This window comes from Nyctereutes procyonoides, unplaced genomic scaffold, assembly GCF_905146905.1.
Source record: "Nyctereutes procyonoides isolate TBG_1078 unplaced genomic scaffold, NYPRO_anot_genome, whole genome shotgun sequence".
Lineage (NCBI taxonomy): Eukaryota > Metazoa > Chordata > Mammalia > Carnivora > Canidae > Nyctereutes > Nyctereutes procyonoides.
The window spans coordinates 5,790,311-5,816,612 of record NW_026575020.1 but is presented as its reverse complement, the minus strand read 5'-3'; the positions used below and the strand labels follow the sequence as shown (position 1 = coordinate 5,816,612).

The 26,302-nt window shown below is 36.4% G+C and overlaps 1 protein-coding gene across 1 annotated transcript in view; it reads right to left on the bottom strand.

The window, feature by feature from the left end:
- NPEPPS (aminopeptidase puromycin sensitive) overlaps positions 1-26,302 on the bottom strand; it is a 101,798-nt gene that overhangs the window by 67,597 nt on the left and 7,899 nt on the right. The window contains exon 2 of the mRNA XM_055329311.1: positions 23,050-23,134. Coding sequence (XP_055185286.1) covers positions 23,050-23,134 — 85 coding nt within the window. The remainder of the gene's footprint in view (positions 1-23,049; positions 23,135-26,302) is intronic.

Below are 26,302 nucleotides of genomic sequence, written 5' to 3'. Positions count from 1 at the left end.
GTATTTGTCTTTATCTTACTGACTTATTTTGCTTAGCATTATACTCTCTAGCTCCATCCATGTTGTAAAGGGCAAGATTTCATTCTTTTTTTTTATGCCTGAGTAATTTTCCACTATAGATACATACTACATCATCTTTATCCACTCATCTATTGATGGACACTTGCACTGCTTCCACAATTTGGCAATTGTAAATAATGCTGCAATAAACATAAGGATGTATATATCCTTTTGAATTAGTTTAGGTAAATACCTAGTGGTGGAATTACTGGATCGTATGGTAATTCTACTTTCAATTTCTGAAAAGATTTATTTTAGAGAGAGCATGCAAGCAGGGGGGAAAGCACAGGCAGAAGAGGGAGAGAATCTCAAGCAGGATCTCTGCTGACCATGGAGCCTAACATAGGGCTTCATCCCCCTGAGATCATGACCTGAGCCAAAATTAAGAGTTAGATGCTTAACTGACTGAGCTACCCAGGTATCCCTCCATTTTCAATCTTTAAGAAAGATTTATTTCTATTTTTAAATTTTTTATTTTTTTAAGATTTTATTTATTTATTTGACAGAGAGAGAGGGAGGGAGCATAAGCAGGGGGAGTAGCAAGCAGAGGGAGAAGGAGAAGCAGGTTCCTTGTTGAGTAAGGAGCCTGATATGGGGCTCCATCCCAGGACCCTGGGATCATGACCTGAGCCAAAGGCAGACACTTAACTGACTGAGCCAGACAGGTGTCCCTATTTTTAATTTTTTGAGGAACCTCCATACTATTTTTTTTTATTTTTATTTATTTATGATAGTCACACACACAGAAAGAGAGAGGCAGAGACACAGGCAGAGGGAGAAGCAGGCTCCATGCACCGGGAGCCTGACGTGGGATTTGATCCCGGGTCTCCAGGATCGCGCCCTGGGCCAAAGGCAGGCACTAAACCGCTACGCCACCCAGGGTTCCCAGAACCTCCATACTATTTTCCATAGTGGCTGTTCCAGATTGCATTCTTACCTTACGGTTTTTCTTCTTCTTCTTTTTTTTTTTAAAGATTTTATTTTATTTATTTGACAGAGAGAGAGCAAAGCAGAGGGAGTGGGAGAAGCAGGCTTCTCGCTGAGCAGGGAGCCTGATGTGGGGCTCACTCCCAGGACCCTGGGATCATGACCAGAGCTGAAGGCAGGTTCTTAACTCACTGAGCCACCCAGGCATTCCAGTTCATGGTTTTCTTAATAACATTTTCTTTTCTCTAGATTATTGTATTACAGAAATATAGTATGTAATACATATAACGCACAAAATATGTGTTAATTAACTCTTTATGTTATCAGTAATGCTTCCACTCAACAGTAAGCTACTAATAGTTAACTTTTGGAGAAGTCAAGTTATATACAGACTTTTTTTTATAGATATGGACTTTTAACTACACAGGAGGTCTGTGCTCCAACCCCTACATTGTTCAAGGGTCAGCCATATATAAATAAATGTAATAAACTTATAAAGTTATTATTTATATAAAAATATATATGTAAAAATAAATAAGCAAAAAGCAAAATGATATTTTGTTATAAGAGATGTGGTAGCTAAAATCCTTTGTAACGCTAATATGTCAAAACTATTTACAGCAGAATTTTCCCAGTGTTCTCTGGCATCTCCAAACATGAATTACAGGTCTGCCAAGATACTGTTTCCTTGGCCTTTGGGTCAGCAAGATAGCACTTGAACAATGAGATACTTCTGTCACCTTCCCCTGTGAGGCTCTTCTTTCCAATGTACCAAGAAAACATAATTTTCTATGAATGTCTTGGGAAGAAAGTTAAGAAGTACTTATTTGGAGAATAACTCTACCAACTTTGCATTTAAGAACAGCATATATATTATCAAAAAGAAGATAATAAACAGGGTGGCAAGCGTTGTATAATGCTGGTAGGAATGTAACTGGTACAGCCATTATGGAAAACAGTTATGAAGGTTCTTCAAAAAATTAAAAATAGCACTATTTTAGGACCCAGCAATCCCATCTCCAGATATTTACACAAAGGAAATAAAATTAGTATCTCCCACGTTCATTGCAGCATTATTTAAAATAGCTAAGACATGGAAACCATAAATATCTGCCACTGGATGAACGGATAAAGAAAATATAGGGGTGTGAATGAATCTGTGTATACATAACAGAATATTATGCAGCCTTAAAAAAGGAAATGCTGCCATTTGTGACAACATGGATGAACCTGGAAGACATTATGCTAAGTGAAATAACCCAGACACAGAAAGACAAGTACTGCACGATTATCACTTGTACATGGAATCTAAAATAACCGAAGTACAATAACCACTCACAGAATGGCAGATGCCAAGAGCTAGGGGGATGGGGAAATGAGGAGACAGTCAAAGGGTACAAAGTTTCACTTATGCAAGATGATTACTTTTGGAGATCTAATACATAGCAATGTGACTATAGTTAACAATACTGTATTGTATATTTGAAATTTGCTAAGAAAATAAATCTTAAGTGTTCTCACCACAAAAAATAGAAAAATAAAGAAAATTAACTATGTGAGGTGACAGATATGCTAATTAGCTTGTTATGATGATTATTTCACAATGTATATGTATAGTAAAACATCAAATTGTTTATCCCAAGTACATAATTTTTATTCGTTAATTATACCTCACTAAAACTGAGGGGGGAAATCTGGCACGATACAATATTATATCATGGAATCTGTTTTTCTTTTCCATTTAATCTAAAAATTACATAATTTGTAATTTTTATGCTCTTCATTTTCTTAATGCTTAAAACACTGCACAGAATCTTTACAATTAGTAAATATCTTGATTATATCCCTCACAGGGAATAAAATACAAATTAAAGTTAATGACAAAATAATCCCAACATATACAATTTTGTTTGTATAAAAGTCAACAGGATGCACATATGAGAAATTCAGGCTTTACAAAGAGGAGAGACTAACCCCATCTCTTTAGATTTTTACTTTATTTTACTAAATAAATATTTACTGAACACCTACTCTACATCAGATACCACCAAAGACCACAGGTGAAAAAGAATGAATCATGGCTCTTGGTCCTTAGGGAACTTAGATTGTAATAAGTATAGACACAAACAAATAATTACAATATGGTGTGGTAAAATCAATAACAAGCAATAGGGTATGGTGATTAGCAAGTGGACCTTAGAAGCCAAAGTACCTGGATTTGCATGAGTTACCACTCCTATGACTTATAGTAAAGTTACATAACCTCTCTGTACCTAAGGTTGTCGTCTATACAAGCAATATGTAATGCACTTAGTTCCTAGCAATGAATTCTTCATTATTTTTATCTTTATTATGAAACATTATGAATATTATGAAAAATGATACACAGGATTGAGTCCCTAACCCATCTGAAGGTTAGGGAACCAACTTTGGAAGACCAATGTATCTTCTATAATCAAATAATAAGTCATCTAAATTCGTAAAAACAATCAATAAAGCAATCCATATCATCTTAAAGCTATTTAGTGTTTAAAAACTTACTAAGTACAGGGGTGTCTGAATGGCTCAGTCAGTTAAGCGTCTGACTCTTGATTTTGGCTCAGGTCATGATCTCAGGGTCCTGGGATTGAGCCCCAAGTCAGGTTCCACACTCAGTGGGAATCCACTTGAGGTATCTCTGCCCCTCCCCCTGCTCTTCTCTCTCTAAAATAAATAAATCTTTTTAAAAACACCTTACTAAATACAAATAAGATAATTCTTAAAACCATTATCCACTCATATACTTTATATTTTATATAACCTTATGGAAGTTTAACTTCCTTATCAGAATCTATTGTTATCATTCAAAATCAATTAAAGTGAAAGTAAAAGAATGCAAACATGTACAACTGCAAACTTCATGTTATTTTTTTTTATCTCTGACTTGTACTAAAAAGGAATAAAAGGGCTAACAGTATCATTTGTTCCTTCTAATGCAAGGGTATATTCAATCTGATGCCAGTTTGAGCTAATCATATTTATATATTTCTTATTTTACAATGCATACATCCAGCAGCCCGGTTGGCTTGGCAGTTTGGCACCGCCTTCGGCCGAGGGCATGATTCTGGAGACCCGGGTTTGAGTCCCACGTCAGGCTCCCTGCATGGTGCCTGCTTCTCCCTCTGCCTGTGTCTCTGCCTGCCTCTCTTTCTCTCTCTCTCATGAATAAATAAATAAAAACTTAAAAAAAATAAATAATAAAAGAAAACAAAATGCATACATTTTGCATGGAAAGCAGCAGAGTTTCATAGATAAACTTAGAAATCCCAGTAAGATCAGGAATTAGAAATTTAAAATTTTAATCTTATAAATTGCATCAAAAGAGTACTGTTAGGGATGCCTGGGTGGCTCAGTGGTTGAGTGTCTACCTTCAGCTCAGGGCGTGATCCCAGGGTCCCGGGATCAAGTCCCACATTGGGCTCCCTGCACAGAGCCTGCTTCTCCCTCTGCCTGTATTTCTGCCTCTCTCTCTCTCTCTCTCTCTGTCTCTCATGAAAAAATAAATAAAATCTTAAAAAAAATGTTTTAAAGAGTACTGTTAAATTTTTAACACACATCAAATTATCTCTTATAGATATGATTATCAAATACTCTTCCTAAAAAGTTGCATCACTTTACAAGCCCAATCAAGAGTATGAGACTATGTTCTGCTTTCTATGAACCTTTTATTAATAGTGTCAAATACCTTTTCATATAGTACAAGCCTTTTACTTTTTTTGTAACAATTGTATGTTTGTAATATCTTTGTCCAATGTTACATTGCTTGGAACATACATTTTATATATTGTAGTGATATAATAACATTTTCAAATACAACAATGTATTTTTCATTTCTTAGATTAGAAAGATTGATAATAACAATGGCAGTATAGATTGATAACACCCAATATAACTGGCAATATAAGGATATAAATAGACATATACTCTTTTTGTTTTGTTTTGTTTTGAGAGAGAGTGCATGCATGTGGGGGGTAAAAGACAGAAGGAAACAGAATCTTAAGCAGATTTTAAGCCCAGGGCAGAGCCCAACACAGGGCTTGATCTGGAGACCCTGAGATCACCTGAGCCAAAATCAAGAATCAGATGTTTAAGAGACTGAACAACTCAGGCGCCCATGAATAGTCTCATACTCTTGATGATCATGTAAAATGACACAACTTTTTAGGAAGGATATTTGATAATCATATCTACAACAGATAATTTGATATATGTTAAAAATTTTAAATAGTACTCTCATTTTTGATGCAATTTATAACTATACTCTCATTGGTGCACAAAAGATGTCCTTTGCACTACTGTTCATAACAGTCAAAAAAGGGAGGGAAAATGTGCATTAGGAACTGGCTTTAGGTTGGGAAGGGCAGCCCCGGTGGTGCAGCAATTAGCACCGCCGGTAGCCCAGGGCGTGATCCTGAGACCCTGGATCGAGTCCCACGTCAGGCTCTCTGTATGATGCCTGCTTCTCCCTCTCCCTGTGTCTCTGCCTCTCTGTCTCTATGAATTTAAAAAAAAAAAAAAAAAAAAAGAACTGGCTTTAGGGATGCCTGAATGGCTCAGCAGTTGAGCGTCTGCCTTCAGTTTAAGGGGTGATCCAGGAGTGTGGGGATCAAGTCCCACATTGGGCTCCCTGCATGGAGCCTGCCTCTCCCTCTACTTGTGTCTCTGCCTATCTCTCTGTGTCTTTCATGAATAAATAAAATCTTAAAAAAAATATATAACTGGCTTTAAGGGAAGTAAGTGCCTGGCTGGCTCAGCTGGAAGAACCTGCTGCAACTCTTGATTTCAGGTCATGTGTTCAAGCCCCAAGTTGGGTGTAGAGATTATTAAAAAAAATAAATAAATAAATTTGGAAGGAAGGGAGAGGAGGGGGGGGAGGAGGAAGGAAGAGTGGTGGGGCTTTAGGATTGCCTGACTGGCTCAATCAGGACAGCATTCGACTCTTGATCTTGGGGTCATGAGTTCGAGACCCACCCTGGGAGTAGAGCCTACTTAAAAAAAATACAAATGGCTTTGTAAAATGACACATTTTTACTAGGTCTTTATGAGACAAATCTATGTGTACTCTCTAAAAAAATGAATAGCACATTAGGTTAAAAAAGCAAGTTGCAAAACACTATATATCATAATTTCACTTCTGCAATTAAAGGGGGAAATCTGCATGTATGAAAGAATTCATATCAAATTATGAATAGTGACTATTTCTGGGATGCCTGAGTGACTCAGTTGAGTGTCTGCGTTCACCCTGGGTCATGATCCCAGGGTCCTGGGATTGAGCCCAACATTGGGCTCCCTGCTCAGTGGGGAGCCAGCTTCTCCCTCTGCTGCTCTCCCTACTTGTGCTCTCTCCCTTTCTCTCTCTCAAATAAATAATTTTTTTTTTTTAAATGGGGCACCTGAGTGGCTCAATGGTTGAGCATCTACCTCTGGCTCAGATCGTGATCCCAGGGTCCTAAGATGGAGTCCCACATCAGGCTCCCTGGGATAGAGCAGGGAGCCTGCTTCTCCCTCTGCTTATGTCTCTGCTTCTCTCTCTGTGTCTCTCATGAATAAATAAATAAAATCTTTAAAAATAAAACACAAGGGGATCCGTGGGTGGCTCAGCGGTTTAGCGCCTGCCTTTGGCCCAGGGCGTGATCCTGGAGTCCTGGGATCAAGTCCCACGTCAGGCTCCCAGCATGGAGCCTGCTTCTCCCTCCTCCTGTGTCTCTGCTTCTCTCTCTATGTCTAACATATATACATACATACATACATAAAATAAAATAATAAAATAAAATAAAATAAAATAAAATAAAATAAAATAAAATAAAATAAAATAAAATAAAACAAAACACAAAAAAAACAGGGGCTACTTCTGGGACTGTTGGGGTAGGTAGTACAATGAAGGGAAGGGAAAAAAAGGGCTTTTTATCTTACATTCTATACTGTTTGATTTTATGACAATATATATTTCTCCTGTAATTTAAAAAATAAGCAAAATAATATATTAAATACCAAGTAATAAAGATAATCTATAATTGTTTTATATATTATTCACATTTTAAAAATCATCCCTATGAAATGTTTACAAAAGTACCTTAAGCTTTAGTAACAATCTTCAGATCATTAGACCATCATCTTAATACTTACTAATGATAATGTGTATCTGGTTAAGACCAGTAGCCTCGAAATGTACCAACAGCTGAATGAAATACCATGTTCTATTACAGATCTCATAATGAATTATGTTTCATCTTTTTTGTTTCTTTTTAAATAGGCTCTAAGCCCAACATGGGGCTTGAATTCACAACCCCAAGATCAAGAGTTACATGCTCTATGGACTGAGCCAGCCATGCCCCAATTATGTTTCACATTTTTAAATGATGCATCTAGACTTCTGCTTTTGGTTATGACAGCTTAGGTGGTATCAAAATAGTTATAAAAACCAGATTTTTTAAAAAATGTAAGTTTTTGAATAGGAAGCACAAAAAGATCAACTCCATATTCATGGTTTCTTTATTCCCTTGTTGCATTTTCTGACTTCTAAGAGGAACACAGAGGCTAATGAAGAAAGAAGAGTCATATAGCTTGCAGCAGTCTTGCAGCTGAAGGCACAAAAACTGAAATTCAGGACTAACAAAGCTGCCAGGGTTAAAATGTTTAACACTCCAGAAAAATGGAATAACAGATAAAGTCTAACATTCTTCATTCAATTTTCCCTCAAGACATTGGCTGACTCCTGGATTTCAGCAGTTTTATGATGGGAGGGAACTAAATACTGGATTTCAGGGCCCAGAAGGGAAGGGAAGACCTTAGAAAACACCCTTGACCAAGCTACATTCCAGGAATAAGAACAACTTGGAAAAAACAAATTTAACTGGATCAAGAGGATCTCACTTAGTGAAAGGCTGAAAGCTTTCCTTCCTCTTAAAATCAGGAATAAAACAGGATGCTCACTTTTGCTACTTCTATTCAACATTGGACTGGAGGTTCTAGCCAGAGTAGGCAAGAAAGAAGAAAAAAACATTTAAATTGGAAAGGAAGAATTATCTCTGTTCATAGACAAAATGATTTTATGTGTAGTAAAACCACAAGGTTCCACAAAAAGAAAAAAAATCTGTTAAAATAAATGAATTCAGCAAAGTGGTAGGATATAAAATCAGCATAGAGAATTGAATTTCTATACACTAACAATGAACAATTTCAAAAGGAAATTAATGAAACTATTCCATTTGCAATAGCATCAAAAAAATAATAAAACATACTTAGGAACAAATTTAACCAAGGAAGTGAAAGACTCATACAATGAAAACAAAAAAAATGTTGCTGAAAGATCAAGTTAAAGAAGACACAAACAAATAAAAAGACATCCATTGTTTATGGATTAGAAGTTAATATTAAGATGTTCAGGGGGACGCCTGGATGGTTCAGCAGGTTGAGCGTCTGCCTTCGGCTCAGGCCCTGATCCGGATATCCTGGATCGAGTCCCGCATCAGGTTCCTTGTGGGGAGCCTGCTTCTGTCTCTGCCTCTTTCTCTCTCTCTGTGTCTCTCATGAATAAATAAAATCTTAAAAAAAAAAAAGAAAGATGTTCAGGGATGCCTGGGTGGCTCAGCGGTTGAGCATCTGCCTTAGGCTCAGGTCGTGATCCTGGGGTCCTGGAATTGAGTCCCACATCGGGCTTCCCCCAGGGAGCCTGCTTCTCCTGCCTGTGTCTCTGCCTCTCTCTGTGTCTCTCATGAATAAATAAATAAAATCTTTAAGAAAAAAAAAAGTACAGTAATTTTTTTAAAAAAGTGTAGTACTGGCAGAAAGACAGACAGACAGACCAACAGAATAAAATGGAGAGCCCAGAAATAAACTCTTACATATATTGTCAAATGATTTTCAAAATGAATGCTAAAATCATTTAATAAGGAAAACGCAATCTTTAAAAAAGAGTGCTGGGAAAATTGGATATCCACATGCAAGAGAATAAAGTTGGATTTGTTGAATTACTATCTTGTACACATGAAACTTATATCCCCCTCCCCTGCTTTTTTTCTTCTTTGGAATCTCTACACCTGACATGGGGTTCAAACTTAAAACCCTGAGATCAAGAGTCACATGTTCTTTGGACTGAGCCAGCTAGGCATCCCTATCACTGTATGTTAACTATCCTGAAATTAAAATTTTAAAAAATGAACTCAGGGCCATCTGGGTGGCTCAGTCGGTTAAGCATCTGCCTTCAGCATAGGTCATAATTCCTAGTCCTGGGACTGAGTCCCATGTCAGGCTCCCTGCTCTACAAGGAACCTACTACTTCTCCCTCTCTCTCTGTCTCTCATGAATGAATAAATAAATAAAATATTTTAAAAAACAGAATTCTTACATTAAAAAAATGAACTCAAAATGGATCAAAGACCTAAATATGAAAACTAACACTACAAAACTCTTAAAAGAAAATGCAAAAGTTTTATGACAATTGGACTTGGCAATTATCCATCCCTTGGATATTATAGCAAAAGCACAGGCAACAAAAGAAAAAAATGGACAAACTGAACTTCATCAAAATTAATAACCGCACATCAAGACACAATCAACAATGAAAAGGTAACCTACAAAATGGAAGAAAATATCTGCATAATATATCTGATAAGGGGTTAATACCCAGAATATGTTAAGAACGCCTACATTCAACAATAAAAAAGCAAAAATAAATAAATAAATAGGCAACGGGGCATCTGGGTGGCTCAGTCGGTTAAGTGTCCAACTCTTGATTTCAGCTCAGGTTAATGATCTCAGGGAACTGTTATCCAGCCCTGTACTGGGCTCTACGGTCAGCAGGGAGTCTGCTGCCTTCTCTCTGCCCCTCCCCCTGCTCCTGAGCACGCTCTCTCTCTCTCAAATAAATAAATAAATCTTTTTTTTTTTAAAGTAGGCAAAGGGCTTAGACATTTCTCCTAAGATAAAGAAATGGCCAATAAGCCCATGAAAAAATGTGTAATATCACTAATCATTAGAGAAATACAAATCAAAACTACAATGAGACACCACTTCATACCCATTAGAATGGCTACTACCAAAAAAAGAAAATAACAAATTATAGTAAAGATGTGGAGAAACTGGAACCCTTCTGTACAATTGGTGGGAACATAAAAATGGTGCAGCTGCCCCACAAAACAGTATCTTTAAAAAATTAAAAATAAAATTACCATATGATCCAGCCATTCTGTTTTGGGTATATAGCAAAGGAACTGAAATAATCTCAAGGAGATATTTGTACACCAATGTTGATAGCAGCATTAATCACAACAATTAAAAGTGGAAGCAACCAGCAGTGCCTGGGTGGTGCAGCCAGTTAAGTGTCTGACTCTTAGTTTCAGTTGGGTCATGATCTCAGGGTTGTGCTCAGCAGCGCCTGCTTGAGACTCTTTCCCTCTCCTTTTGCCCCTCACCACTGTGCTCTCTCTAACATAAATAAATAAATCTTAAAAAAAGAAAAAAGGTAGAAGCCACCCAAGTGTTCCCTGACATACAAATGGATAAATGAAATACGGTATATACATACAATGGAATATTATTTAGCCTTAAAGGAGAAAGAAATTCTGAAACATGTTACAACCTGGATGAATCTTGAGACCATAATGCTAAATGAAACAAGTCAACTATAAAATGGCAAGTATTGTATGATTCCACTTAAATGAGATACCTAAAATAGTCAAATTCATAGAAACAAAAATCAGAATGGTGAATACCAGGCACAGAGGGATGGGGAGAATTAGGTATTTTTAATGGACACAAAGTTTTGGTTTTATAAGATAAAAAGAGTTCTAGAGATGGATAGTAGTGATGCTTGCTCAATAATGTGAATGTGTACCCACGAACTGTACAATTACAAATGGTTAAGGTGGTAAATTTTATGTTATGTGCATCTTACCACAATTTAAAAAAAAATTAGTCTGTCCACTCCCCCCAAAAAAGCAGAAAATTAATTATTCTCTAGAATGTGCTAGAGTTAAGTAGAAACTCCTACTGACTGAGAGAAATGAAGAAAGATTTAAGTAGAAAAATATATATTCTTCATGAATGAGATGATTCAATGTTGCTCTCTCCAATGGAGTTGATACAACTCCCATAACAATATACATAGGCTTTTGGGGACTTGACAAGCTGATTCTAAAATTCATATGAAAATTAAAGGGACCTATAGAATAGCCAAAATCATTTTTAAAAAGAACAAAGACAGAGGACTTATATTACCTGATTTGAAGTCTTAAAATGAAACAGAATAGGAAGTGCAGAAATTCAATAAGAGTAATCTTTTTAATACATGGTGCTAGAAAAAGTGAACAGCTATATACCAGTAAATAAATTATTAAGAAACAGAACTTCTACCTTTATATCTCATATTGTATACAAAATTTAACTCAAAATGGATCAAAGGCCTAATTGTAAAAATGTAAATCACAAAACTTCTAGAAGAACACAGAAAATAACCTTAATGTTGTTAAATTTTACAGTACCTTAAACAGTTCACAAAAAAGTATGACTATAAAAGAAAATTTCAATCAAATAGAATTCATCAGGGTGCCTGGCCGGCTCAGTCAAATAGAACACGTGACTTTTGATTTCAGGGTCATGAGTCTGAGCCCCACAATCAGAGTAGAGTTTGCATACATACATACATAAATTAGACTTCACTGAAATTAAAAAGTTATGATGATCAAAAAACACTGTAACAAAAATGAAAAGCAAAACACAAGACTGGGAGAGAGTATTTGCAAAACATTTGTCCAACAAAGGCTTGTACTTGGAATATATATAGAACTCTTAAAATTCAATAAGAAGATAAACAAAGCCCCCTCCAACCCCACCCCCCGGGACAAATGGCAAAGGTCTGAATAGATAGTTCACCAAGGAAAATATAAGGATGGTAAATAAGGGCATAAAAAGATGTTTGACATCACTTAGCTATTAAGGAAATGTAAATTAAAACCATAACAAGAAAAAAAAAACATAACAAGATACCACCACACAACTAATTGAATAGTTAAAATTAAAAAGTGTTATCACTTAAAGATAACAAAGATGTGGAGCAACTGGAACTCTTGTACATAGTTAATGAGAATATAAAATGGTAGAAACATTTTGGAAAACTGGCAGTTTCTTCAAAAATTCTCCATTTACCATATGATGCAGCCATTGTATTTTCAGGTATCTACCCAAGAGAAATGAAAGCATATGCCCACAAAAAGGCACAGATCGCTTCCATATCTTTAAAACATAACCTTTCATATTGGAAATAAAAATAAAATCACTAGGAGAATTTCTGGCCTACCATATAATAAGCCCAGAAGCTGCCACTCCATCCTAACAAGTAAAAGCTAAAGAAACTGAGAAATCAACAACTCTCCTTAGATATATTAGAGAGGTGAGGTCACAGGGTAAAGGATTGGAGACTGGCAGATACAAAGAATCAAAACTTACTTGGGCAAAAACCCACAATCAGACACCATCTCTAGCAACCAGTGCTGGGGTAGAAAAACTTGTGTTATAACTGGTGAAGTGCAGGAGGTTCAGTGTGGACAAGACTGAGAGCTAAAAATTTTCAGGAGAACTCAATCATAGGGGTCTTGTGAATTTTACCTCTGGGAGTTACCAGGTCCTAACAGTGAATATCAAAGAAAAATCCCCTCATGCTTCTGGCAGGGGGAGAAGAAAAGGAGCTATCTTGAAATATGCTAGAGCATCCTGTTCTTAACAAAACCAGCCCCCTAAGAGAAACTATTTTACCAGAGTTTAACCTGCTGGGTTTTATCAGAACCTAACCTAGTTGGGGTAAGGGAAAGAACAAACACCAGCCCCTCTAGGTAACCTGTCCCACCAATGGAGGAGAAAACCTGAAAGTGCTAGTGAAGTTCAGACTAGGGACACTGAAAGATTGAGACCTAGTCATAGAATTATACAATATTTTCCCTACCCCTTCACCTTACCATTGTGTTATTAAAGGCCTACTTTATTGTAGTTCCTTTAACCCAGTACATCATATCTGCCTCTCAAAAAATACTGGAAAGCATACTAAAAGGCAGAAAATGCAATCTGAAGACACTAAACAAGCATCAAAATCAGAGTCAGTTATGGTGGGAATGGTAGAATTCTCAGACTAGATTTTTTAAACTATGTTTAAGGGGCACCTGGTTGGTTCAGTGGTTGAGCAGCTGCCTTTGACTCAAGTAGTGATCCCGGGGTCCTGGGATCTAGTCCTGCATCAGACTCCCTGCAGGGAACCTGCTTCTCCCTCTGCCTGTGTCTCTGCCTCTCTCTCTGTGTCTCTCATGAATAAATAAATAAAATCTTTAAATAAATAAATAAAACTATGATTAATATACTAAGAGTTTTAGTGAAAAAAGTAGACACATCAAAAATGGATGGATAATGTAAGGAGAGAGACAGATATTCTAGAAAAGAATTAAAAATGACAGAAATAAAAAAATGACAGAAATTAAAAGTATAGTAACAGAAATGAAGAATGCCTTTCATGGAGTGATTGTTAGACTGGTCAAGGATGAGTAAACAATCTCTGAGCTTGCAGTAATGACAAAAGAAAGACACCTCCAAAACTGGAAAAAGAAAAAGAAAAAAGACTGAAAGAAAAAAAAACAAAAACAAAAACCCAGAATAAAATATCCAAGAGGGATCCCTGGGTGGCGCAGCGGTTTAGCGCCTGCCTTTGGCCCAGGGCGCGATCCTGGGGACCCGGGATCGAATCCCACGTCGGGCTCCCGGTGTATGGAGCCTGCTTCTCCCTCTGCCTGTGTCTCTGCCTCTCTCTCTCTCACTGTGTGCCTATCATAAATAAATAAAACAAAAAAAAATTAAAATATCCAAGAGCCATGGGAAAACTACAAAAAGTTTAATCTGTACATGATGGAAATACCAGAAGCACAAGAAAAAGAAAGGAACAAAAGCAATATTTGGAGCAATGATGGCTGAAAATTTCCCCAAATTAATGTCAGACACCAAACCATAGACCCAAGAGATTCAGAGAAGACCAATCAGGATAAATGCCAAAAACCCCCTAAACCTAGGCATATCATATTCAAACTTCAGAAAATCAAACATAAAAAGTCTTTAAAGAAGCCAGAGGGAAAAAACACTTTATAGAAAAGCAAGATAAAGATCACATTCAACTTCTCAGAAACCATGCTAGGAAGAGGACAATGGAATGAAATATTTAAAGTGTTGAGAAAGAAAAACTAACTAGAATTCTGTATCCTTCAAAATGATCCTTCAAAAGTGAAAGAGAATATTCCTCTCAATCTTGCTGTGAACCTAAACTGATGTGAAAAAATTAAGTCTTAAAAAAAGGTGGAGAGAGGGGTAACTGGGTTGCTCAGTTGGTTAAGTATCAGACTCTTGGTTTCACTCAGGCCATGATCTCAGGGTGCCCTACATGGGACTCTGTGCTCAATGATGAATCTGCTTAAGATTCTTTCCCTCCCTCCCCCTTTGTTCCTCTCTCTGCTCACATGTTCTCTCTCAAATAAATAAATAAAATCTAAAAAAAAAAGTGGAGAGAAACAACTTTTGTCAAACAAAAATTGAGAGAATTTGTTGCAAGTAGACAGGCTTTGCGAGATATGTTAAAAGATGTCTTTAGAGAAAAGGAAAATAACATAGGTCAGAAACTTGGATCCACAAAGAAAGAGCATCAGAGAATGAATAATTGAGGGTAAAATAAAAATATGCATTGTTATTTTTAATCTAAAAGATAACAGTTTGTTCAAAATATTAATAGTAATGTATTTGATTATGCTGGCTTCTGTGTATGTGTGTGTATGTTTATGCATAAATGAAATTAATGACAGCAATGATACAAGGGATGGCAGGAAGGAACTGGAAATATTTTGTTATTATAAGGTACTCATACTACTTGTGAATCACTATGGTATTACTGAAAAGTGACTGGATTAGTTGTAAATATATATTGCAAACTCTAGGGCAACCACTAAAAAAACTTTACAGATTAAAAGTAAAGGGATGGAAAAAGATACACTAGTGCTAATTAAAAGAAAGTAGGAGTAGCTGTATTAATTTCACAGAACAGACTTCAAAGTGAGAAAAGTAAAAAGCAACATTACATAATGAGAATGGGGGCAGTACTTCAGCAAGACATAATTCTTAATGTGTATGTGTCTAACACCAAAGCATCAAAATACACCAGACAAAAACTGATAGGATGGGATAGGATGGGACAAAGAAACAGATGAATCTACTATTAGAGTTGGAGACTTTAAACACCCTTCTATCAGAAGTAAACAGATTTAGCAGCAGAAAATCTGTAAGGATATAGTTGAACTCAATAGCACCATCAATCAACTGGATGTAACTGACATCTATAGACTATTTCATCAAATATTATGTTAACAATACACAATATTGTTTACTCGAGCTCATATGGACCATTCACCAAGACAGACCAAATTCTTGGTCATAAAACACACTTCAACTAATTTTAAAAAACAGAAATCATAAAATGTCTGCTCCCTGAGACCACAAAGGAATTATTTTTTTTTATAAAGATTTTATTTAGGGCAGCCCGGGTGGCTCAGCGGTTTAGCACCATCTTCAGCCGAGGGCATGATCCTGGAGACCCGGGATCGAGTCCCGTGTCGGGCTTCCTGCATGGAGCCTGCTTCTCCCTCTGCCTATATCTCTGCCTCTCTGTGTGTGTGTGTGTGTGTGTGTGTGTGTGTGTGTGTGTCTTTCATGAATAAATAAATAAACTATTAAAAAAAGATTTTATTTATTCATGAGAGACATAGAAAGAGAGAGAGGCAGAGACATAGGCAGAGAGAGAAGCAGGGACCATGCAGGGAGTCCAATGCAGGACTGGATCCTGGGACTCCAGGATCATGCCCAGGGCCGAAGGCAGACGCCCATCATTGAGCCACTCAGGCATCCCCACCACAAAGGAATTAGGACTAGAAATCAATAATGGAAAAAATAGCTGCAAAAATCCTCAAATACTTGGAAATGAAAAAAATTTAATACTTCTAGATAATACCTCGGTAAAAGAGGAAACTTCAAGAGAAATCTTTAAATATTTTTAACTAAATAAAAATGAAAATACGATTTAACGAAGTTTGTAAGATTCAGTGAAAGCAGCACTTAAAGGAAATTTATAGTACTGAAATCATATATTACAAAAGAAGATCTAAAATAAATAATCTAGGGGTGCCCAGATGGCTCAGTCAGTACAGCATGCAACTATTAATCTTAGGGTCGTGAGTTGAAGCCCCACATTCAGCACAGAGTTTACTTAAAAAAATAAATAAAATAAATCATCTAAGCTTCCACCTTAAGTAGAAAAAGAAGAACAAATTAAATCCAAAATAAGCAGAAGAAAAGTAATAATTAAAATTAGAGCAGAAATCAATGAAATTTAAAATAGAAAATCAGTAGAGAAAAAGCAACAAAACCTAGCTGATTCTTTGAAAAATTATAAACAAACAAGACAAATTAGGAGAAAAAGAGAAAAGACAGGGCAGCCCCGAGGGCTCAGTGGTTTAGCGCCGCCTTCAGCCCGGGGTTTGATCCTAGAGTCCCGGGATCGAGTCCCACATCAGGCTTCCTGCGTGGGGCCTGCTTCTCCCTCTGCCTGTGTCTTTGCCTCTCTCTCTTTCTGTGTCTCTCATGAATAAATAAATAAAATCTTAAAAAAAAAAAAGAAATTGAATAATAACCTTCCAAAATAGAAAGCACAGGCCCAAATAGTTCACTTGTGAAATCTCCCAAACATTTAAAAAGTTATATGCATTCTCTACATTCTGTTCCACAGCATAAAGCAGAAAGAATACTTCCTACTTCATTTTACGAAGCCTGCATTACCCTATTATCAAAACAAAAGACATATAAGAAAACTACAGACCAATAACTCTTATGAATATAAATGCAAAAATCCTCAACAAAATATTGGCAAATCAAATCCAGCAATATATCAAAAGAATTATATGCCATGACCAAGTGGGATGTATCCTAGTATGCAAGGCAGTTTTAATATTCAAAAATCAATTAATGTACTCCATCACATCAACAGTCTAAAAAAGAAAAATCACACAATTATCAGAAGATGCAGGAAAAGCATTTGACAAAATCCAATACCCATTCATTATAAAATCTCTCAGCAAAGTAGGAATAAAGATGAATTTCTTCAACTTGATAAAAAACATCTACAAAAACCCTACAGCTAACATACTTAATGGTGAGAAATTCTAAGCTTTCTAGCTGAGATGAGGAATGTAGCAAAGATGTCTCACCATTGGTTTACAATATTGCACTGAAAAGTCCTAGCTAACACAGTAAGACAAGAAAAGGAAATAAAAGTTATACATATTGGAATGGTAGAAATAAAACTGTCTTTGTTCACAGATGATGTGAACTTAAAAAAAAAAAGTCTTGGGAGCATGCAGAGCAATAGGAACTGCACTCATTGCTGATGGGAATGCAAAATGATACTGTTATTTTATTTTTTTATTTTATTTTTTTTAAGATTTTATTTATTTATTCATGAGAGACAGAGAGAGAGAGGCAGAGACACAGGCGGTGGGAGAAGCAGGCTCCATGCAGGGAGCCCGGGCGCGGGACTTGATCCGGAGACTCCAGGATCACACCCCGGGCTGAAGGCAGCGCTAAACTGCTGAGCCACCAGGGCTGCCCGATACCATTATTTTAGAAAACAGTTTGGCAGTTTCTTACAAAACTAAATGAACTTTTTTTTAAAGTAATCTCTACACCCAACATGGGGCTTGAACTTACAACCCCAAGATCATGAGTTGGATGCTCTATTGACTGAGTCAGCTAGGCAACTCTAAACACACTCCTATCATAGCATCCAGCAACCATGCTCCTTGGTATGTACCAAAAGGAACTGAAAATACATCCTCACAAAAACCTGCACATGGATATTTACACCTTTACTCATAACTGCCAAAACCTGACATAACCAAGAAGTCCTTCAATAGGTCAATGGATAAACTGGTATATACAGACAATGAAATATTATTCAGAACTAAAAAGAAATAAGCTCTCAAGCAATGATGAAAAGACATGGAAGAAACTTAAATGCATTATTAGTAAGTGAAAGAAGCCAAATGAAAAGGCAACATATTACAGTATAACACCAACTATAGGACATTCTAGAAAAGGCAACACTATGGAGACAGTAAAAAGATTAGTGGTTGCCAGGAGTTAGGAAGGAGGGTTGGATAAACAAAGGATCTTTAGAGCAGTGAAACAACTGTGTATGATACTGTAATGGTGAATACATCTCATTTTACATTTGCTGAATCCCATAGATTGTATAAGACCAAGAGTGAACCCTAATATGAATTATGGACTTTGAGTGCTAATGAGGTGCTGATATAGGTTCATCGACTGTAACAAATGTACTCTGGTTCAGAATATTGATAATGAGGGAAGGGGAGAGGGGACAGGAAATCTCTGTACTTTTTACTCTGAGCTTCTCTGAAAAATGAAGTTTTTAGTATAAAAAATAAAATCACCATTTAATTCAAAAAACAGAATGCCCTGAAAGTTACCAGAGACCTGGGAAAATATTTGGTTCCTCAATATAGCCTGGAATAATGGTTAACTTATGTATTAATATACCCATTTTTCAGAAGAATAATAGCACATAATAAACTTTATGTTCAAATTCCCCAAAACTCAATATACTCAGGAATTGTAAATAAAGCAGAGATAAAATAAAAATAAGAGCAGAGTCACTGTAGTGCTTGAAAAACTCTAAAAGCTACCTAAAAAGAGGTATTCTGAATCTTTAAAAAGGATATACCACTGGAATATATACAGCAAGTTAAAATAATTTGCTGAATATATTTAATAGTAATATGGCATATTATACATCAGTTTCAATTAAGAATCTAGAAAAATCTCATAAGGGTTTTACTCTTTTTAACAAAACATCCAGGCTCAAGTCTTATCTTCATTTCCAAGTGATAATGAATATGCATCATACACCACAGTTCCGTGAAAGGTTGCAAATTCAACTGAAATCAATACAGCTCAAAAAATTGTTCCGTTGGCTAGAGAAGTTCTTTAAAATTTGAATACATTTATGTGAGACATACACTATTCCGTCTGGTCTCTGTCCCAACCTTCTTGTTTTCCTACATCCAGTTCAATTCATTCATGTTTGTTATTTGCTTAATTCCAATAGTAACTTTGGTTTGAGGCCCCCTACTCTATATTGTTATTTGTATAGCTAAACTTATACTTTGATTCCTTTCACTTAAAATCTCCTTAAGAAATTCTGTATCATATTTCAATACATTTATATTAGAAAAGATTATTTTCGGGCAGCCTGGGTGGCTCAGTGGTTTCGTACTTTGGCCCAGGGCGTGATCCTGGAGTCCCGGGATCAAGTCCCCCCCTGGAGTCCCGGGATCAAGTCGGGCTCCCTGCATAGAGACGGCTTCTCCCTCTGCCTGTGTCTCTGCCTCTCTCTCCCTCTCTGTGTCTCTCATGAATAAATAAATAAAATCTTAAAAAAAAAAGAAAAGATTATTTTCTCTCCTCTTCAATTTTCCAGATTTAAGGGCCAGCACTTAATTAGTCATGCATGATGACAAAAACAACTCTATTGCAAAGAGATGGTGGTTTATTAATGTTATTCCTACCCACACTTAACTGCATGACAAAATATATATCACTGATAGGTTTATAAAGCCCTACTGAAGCTTATGACAAAGACTTATGATCAAGTATGAGGAACCATTCATTTTTCTCAAATTAATAGTTTTCCTCAAAATTATTAATATTTGGCAGTATTTCTGACTAAGTGGTTTTATCCTTTCATTAAACACATACATGTGCTCATCAGCACAAGCTGAAAAATATAACTACTTCAAGAATAACCTTATTAAAATTTACATGCCTTATATGGATAAGCCAAGGAGATGCTGGTGTATCTGAAGCTATGAATTAGAACTTTGTATGAAATAGGGAAAATTTTTTCCTTCACAGCTAATGCTACAAACACACCTGACAGAAAATACTAAGGGAAAAATTGGTACAAAACTTTTCAACCATTCTCTACATGGTTATGACCAAGCCATCTATTAATGATAAATTAAAAGTCTCTTTACCTGTCAGGACCTGAGTTCAGGCACTCTTGCAGAAGCTGGTGACAATACTAACCCCTGCACTGTGTAGGGAGGTGCACTCCTTGCACTGGGGCTTAAGTGCTAGTGATTTCACCAACCCTTGAAGTGCAGAACAGTAAAAAAACAGTTTTCAGCCGTTTTTCTTACTGAGTTCTCATTTTTTAAAAATTACAAATATCTCAATTAGGTTTTAAAATGAATTGTTTCTGTTGAAAAGGCAGTGCCTTTGTTTAAAGAGACATATGCCAATAGGTCTTTCTGGGTCACTGCACAAATCACAAGATGGCGCTTTTTCCATTAATTAAAAACTTACACAAAGCAGCAGCAATTTGGTGCTTTCGAATGATTTTCTGATTTTACCTGAAAGTACCACGATTTAGTGGCTACAGATGTGTAACTCAGTCTTGCAGAAGGCAATCATAAGTATGAATAGGTACTGTACTAGATGAGATTAGCTGGGTTAAAAAATGGTACTTTTCCTATTGACTCAATTATTCTTCTGCCAAACCATACAGCCCTGGAAGAAGCTGGCAGTCAAATTTGCAACTACTAATTTCTAAAGAAACAACACATTGTACTCTTCCATAAGGTAAAAATCAAGAAATGCTACTTTGCCCAAGGGTAAAATTACACTGTGTATGTATCTGAAGGCCAAATCTGTTTCTGACTGAAACCTTAAAATTCCACATTAATATAATTTCCCATTCTCTTATATTCTAAAATTAGATGAGCTTACACATGAATCTAGGTTTTTCCGTTGCTACAGGAGAAATGAGTTGAAAAATATACCTTACCTAGTTTTGAAGAAAATATTTTATGTACCTAAAAAACAGTAATGTTTTATTTGAATCTAAGTCCTCTTCACTTCTGTAAGCTTTCATTTCTCTTCTGACCCTCTTAGTGAGAACACAAACACTGCTTCCTTGATATTCAGACTATTATGGGCTTGGCACCATTCAGTTATGTACACTCAAAGCATTTGAGTTCTCTGAATTCTTTCCTGGCATTTTAGCAGAGGAAGATAAAAACAAACCTGAGCTGAAACCATGCCAAATGGAGGGATGCACATGTATTTACTATCTTCCTATCCATACTGGGCACCATTTTAAAACTCTATACCAAATTTATTCTCTACCTACAACAAAGCAAGCTTGTCTTGATATACTGGCTAAGGTGCTTATATTTTTCTTCACAGGTAAAGAAATTAAATAATCCCTCTTTTATTACCACACAACTTTTTTAATGTTGGCACTCACTCAAAGTCCATTTGAAGGATCTGTTCCTCTAACTTAAAAATCACAGCAGTTTGATCTCACCTACAAACAATCAAACATAAGTACTTCTTGGCAATAATCTGCTCAACTTGCTACTGTTTTTTGGTCTTTCTACGGACAAGATAATTTACGAAAAATTCACGAAATAAATATTTTCCAGTTACTTATATGCTTCCTTTCAGTGTAAAAGAGAGGGGAAAGAGCAAATACAAAATGTGAACTAAAAGGTCAAATTTCTAACTTATTTGATATCAATAAGAATTTTTCTTTCTTTTTTTCTCTCTCTCTCTCTCTCTCTCTCTCTCTCTCTCTTTTTAAGTAAAATGTGGAGCTTGAACTCATGACCCTGAGATCAAGTGTTGCATGCTGTACTAGCTAAGCCAGCCAGGCACCCTGACATCAAATGAAAAGATTTCTAAGAGAAAATCTCAGAGTAGTGGAGACTAACTAAAAAAATCATTTTGTCAAAAATATAAAGCACTTCAGTTCCAATTCACTTGTAAGTTCGTGCCAAACTTGACAACTTTTTAAAATGTAGCTTATGTGGGAATAAGATTTCAGGCCAAAACTGACTACTCAATTTAATCCTTATTGTAATTACAAGGTCTAAAATAGTTCTCATTTTAAAGATGCTGAGTTTCCACACACTCTATGTAATGTTTCTTTTTAACATATTCTTACTCTGTAACTAACTTGGTCATCTAATTTCTAACCTCCACATTCCATAAGGCAAATATTTTTTCTCGATTATAAGTAAGATTCATTCTCCCAAATTTAATCTATAGTTCAAGAAGGAAAAAACACTTTAAGAAAACCACATTTAGGGTGCCTGGGTAGCTCAGTGGTTGCGTGTCTGCCTTTGGCTCAGGTCATGATCGCGGGGTCCTGGGATGGAGCCCTGCATTGGGCTCTCTGTGGAAAGCCTGCTTCTCCCTCTGCCTATGCCTCTGCTTCTCTCTCTGTCTCTCATGAAAAAATAAATAAAATCTTTAAAAAAAAGAAAGAGAAAGAAGAAAGAAAGAAAGAAAGAAAGAAAGAAAGAAAGAAAGAAAGAAAGAAAGAAAGCCTCATATGAACTAAGCCATTTGATGAACCAATCTTTCATGTTCAAAACACTTATTTTTAAAATAATTCTTCAGCTTAGGGCACCTGGGTGGCACAGTAGACTGGGTGACCAACCCTTGGTTTCAGCTCAGGTTGTGATCTCAGGGTCGTGGGATCAAGCCCTGTGTTGGGCTCCACAATCAACGTGGAGTCTGCTTGGGATTCCCTCTGCCCCTCCTGTTCATGTTCTCTCTCTCTCAAATAAATAAGTCTTTTAAAAAAATAACCCTCCAGCTTTATATGCATGGTATTCTATTCATTTTACATTTATGAAAATGTAATCTGCCTAGCATCACAAAATATGTTAATGTTTGAAGCAGAATTAGACTGTGGCATTTCCTTTATCTCATAGTACAGATTATTAAAATATTTCCCATGAACATCTAAAAATGCTTCCTATTTCTAAAGCAACAAAAACTGATATCTTAATCTGAAAATGTATATATCACCACACACACATCATACACACACAGACAGCAAATTAAATGGAAAACAACTCTTACCTTCATCTCCCTCTGGTGCATATGAAGCTGTAATAATGTCAATATCAGCACAATTCATCACAATCTGATTGGTTGCCTGCCTCACCTAAGGGAAAAAGAAAAACCAGCAGTGTCAGAAATAGCCTAGGTTAATAACATGTGCATCTTCATCTTGGCCTAATGTATGTCACAGGGAATTTTTTTAGACCCAGCATCACTAAAACCTAGACTGAGTATTTATAGATCAATGGCAAAAATAAATAAGTAGTTTTAAGTATTCCAAGGTGATTCACATTTTCCAAATTATATTAAAAGCAACAATAAACACTTAAGCATTTTAAAAATTTAAAAATCTGGCCAATGAGCTAAATAAAAGCAATTTTTTTCTACTTAAACTTTTATTTAAAAAATTACAAATTAATTAGGAGCATTTTTCATATGTTGCAACTAATTATGTATTTCAACCTATACATCAAACCCATCATAAGACCTTCCGTAAGAATAGAGGAAGAAAAGTGATATTATAAACCATTGTCAAAACTTCATAAAACATTCTTTAAATGTTTTCTCTTACCAAAGTAACATTTTGGATGTAACAGACACTTATGACTCACTACCAAAATTAAATAAACCTTTTAAGATTTTGTCTTGTTTCAGATCCCCCCCCAAAAAAAAGAAAAAACAGATGTAATGAAAGCTCCATCCTCTCTTCCTCATTCATAAAGATAACCACTCTCCGAAGGCTAATGTAGCTTTTTCTCATGTAGGTATAGTACTTCTGCTATATATATATATATATATATATATATATATATATATATAGAGAGAGAGAGAGAGAGAGAGAGAGAGATCAGCAAACAATGTTTTTAATTTTATACAAATAGTATCAAGTATATATAGCCTTTGCAACCTGCTTTTTTACCATATTTCTGAAATGGATAAATGCAGACAGATATAGATCTAATTCATTATTTTTAACTCCTATATAGAATTCCATTCTATAAGTGAACTGCATTTATCCATTTCCTTCCTAAAGGAAGTTAGATTATTTCCACTCTTTTGTTATTTAAAATAGCATTATAATAAATATCTTGGTCCATGATTTTTTGTGCATTTTTCTTTACCAAGACTATCCCAATTATGCTCTAGTTTCAACTAACACTCCCATGAGCAAAGAATAAAGAAATCTCACTTTCATCATCCTCAAAAAGACTTGAAAAAAATTAAGATTTTATTTATTCATGAGAAACAGAGTGAGAGAGAGAGAGAGACAGAGAGAGAGAGGCAGAGGGAGAAGCAGGCTCCATGCAGGGAGCCCAACATGGGACTCGATCCTGGGTCTCCAGGATCATGCCCTGGGCTGAAGGCAGCGCTAAACTACTAAGTCACCCAGGCTGCCCGGAGACTTGAAGATTTTTGACAGTATAAGCATTAAATGATATTTCGCTGTTGCTTTTTTTTTAATTAATTTTTTTGAAGATTTTATTTATTTCTTCATGAGAGACACACACACACACAGAGGCAGAGACACAGGCAGAGGAAGAAGCAGGCTCCATGCAGGATGCGCAATGTGGGACTCGATCCCGGGATTCCAGGATCACACCCTGGGCTGAAGGCCAGTGGCGCTCAACTGCTGAGCCACCCAGGCCTCCCCCACTGTTGCTTTAATTAGAATTTCCCTGATTACTAGTAACACTAGTTAAGCATCTTTCTCTTCTTTTTCATTTTTCTTTCCTTTTTTTTTTTTTTACAGGTCATTGTTTTTCCTCTGTAAATTGTTCATTCATAACCCTTGCCTATTTTTCAATTTGGTTGTAAACTTGATTTTATATACTTGTTGCATTAAACAGAACCTCAAATTCATTTTCAGATCATTCATTTGAATGGCCTAAATTTAAAATAAAAATACTGGAGCTCCTGGGTGGCTCAGTCGGTTAAGCATCCAACTCCTGGTTTTGGCTCAGGTCATGATCTCACAGTTGTGAGACGGAGTGCTGCATCAGGCTCACTGTTCAAGATGCAGTCTGCTTCAGCTCCTTCTTCCTCTCCCTCCCCCTTCCCTCTCCCTGTGCCCCTCCCTGCTCACTGAGAGCTCTCTCTCCCCCCTCTCTAAAATAAATAAATAAACAAAATCTAAAAATAAACAGATGTCCTAAATCACAAACAAATGTCTACAGAAGACAGCCAAGTGGGTGAGTAGAGTAGGCCAGGTGAAGACTACGCATAATGGAAGGGGCAGGTAACCACTGCGTAGAGCCAACCCATTATTGCTATACTTAAAAGCTGACTTAGTATTGACAGTCTTCCAATTAAAAAAAGTCACAGGGGCTCCTGGCTGGCTCAGTTGGTAGAGCATGCAACTCTGGATCTCAGGGTCTGAGTTCAAACCCTACATCGGACAGAGAGATTGCTTTTTTTAAAAAAGTCACAAATTTCTTATTTCATTTGCAATTTTCCAAATTGTAATTGATGGTAACTAATACAAAATTTGCACTATCACTGCAGTCCGAATTAAAACCCACATGTAGGTCAAGAGTGCCTCAAGATCACTAAGAGAACAGAGAACTAGGTAAGGAGATAGGACTAATTTAATTTAATATCTATATGAAAAAGCTATGCTAAAGAGTAATCATTTTATTAATAATCAATAAATAAACATGATTAATCTCAAACTAAAATTACCCGACCTAAATTATAGACAGTATGTTAGTAAACCTGTAACTGTCAAAATCACTAACACACAACATTTGGCTCCATTAAAAAAATCCTTTTCAGGAACTTGGCTAGTTCAGTTGGTAAAGCACGAGACTCTTGATTTTGGGGACAAGCTCCACACTGAGTGTAGCACTTAGCTTTAAAATATAAAACCCAGGATGTCTGGGTGGCTCAGCGGTTGAGCACCTGCCTTCGGCCCAGGGCCTAATCCCAGGGTCCCGGGATCAAGTCTCACATCGGGCTCCCTATGGGGAGCCTGCTGCCCCTTTGCCTGTGTCTCTGCCTCTCTCTGTCTCTCATGAATAAATAAATAAAATCTTTAAAAAAATAAAAATAAAAAATAAAACCCTTTGGGGGATCCCTGGGTGGCTCAGCGGTTTAGTGCCTGCCTTTGGCCCAGGGCGTGATCCTGGAATCCTGGGATCGAGTCCTGCATCAGGCTCCCTGCATGGAATCTCCTTCTCCCTCTGCCTGTGTCTCTGCCTCTGTGTCTCTCATGAATAAATAAATAAAATCTTTTTTAAAAATTAAAAAAAAGTTTTCATAAATCCTTCTGTTT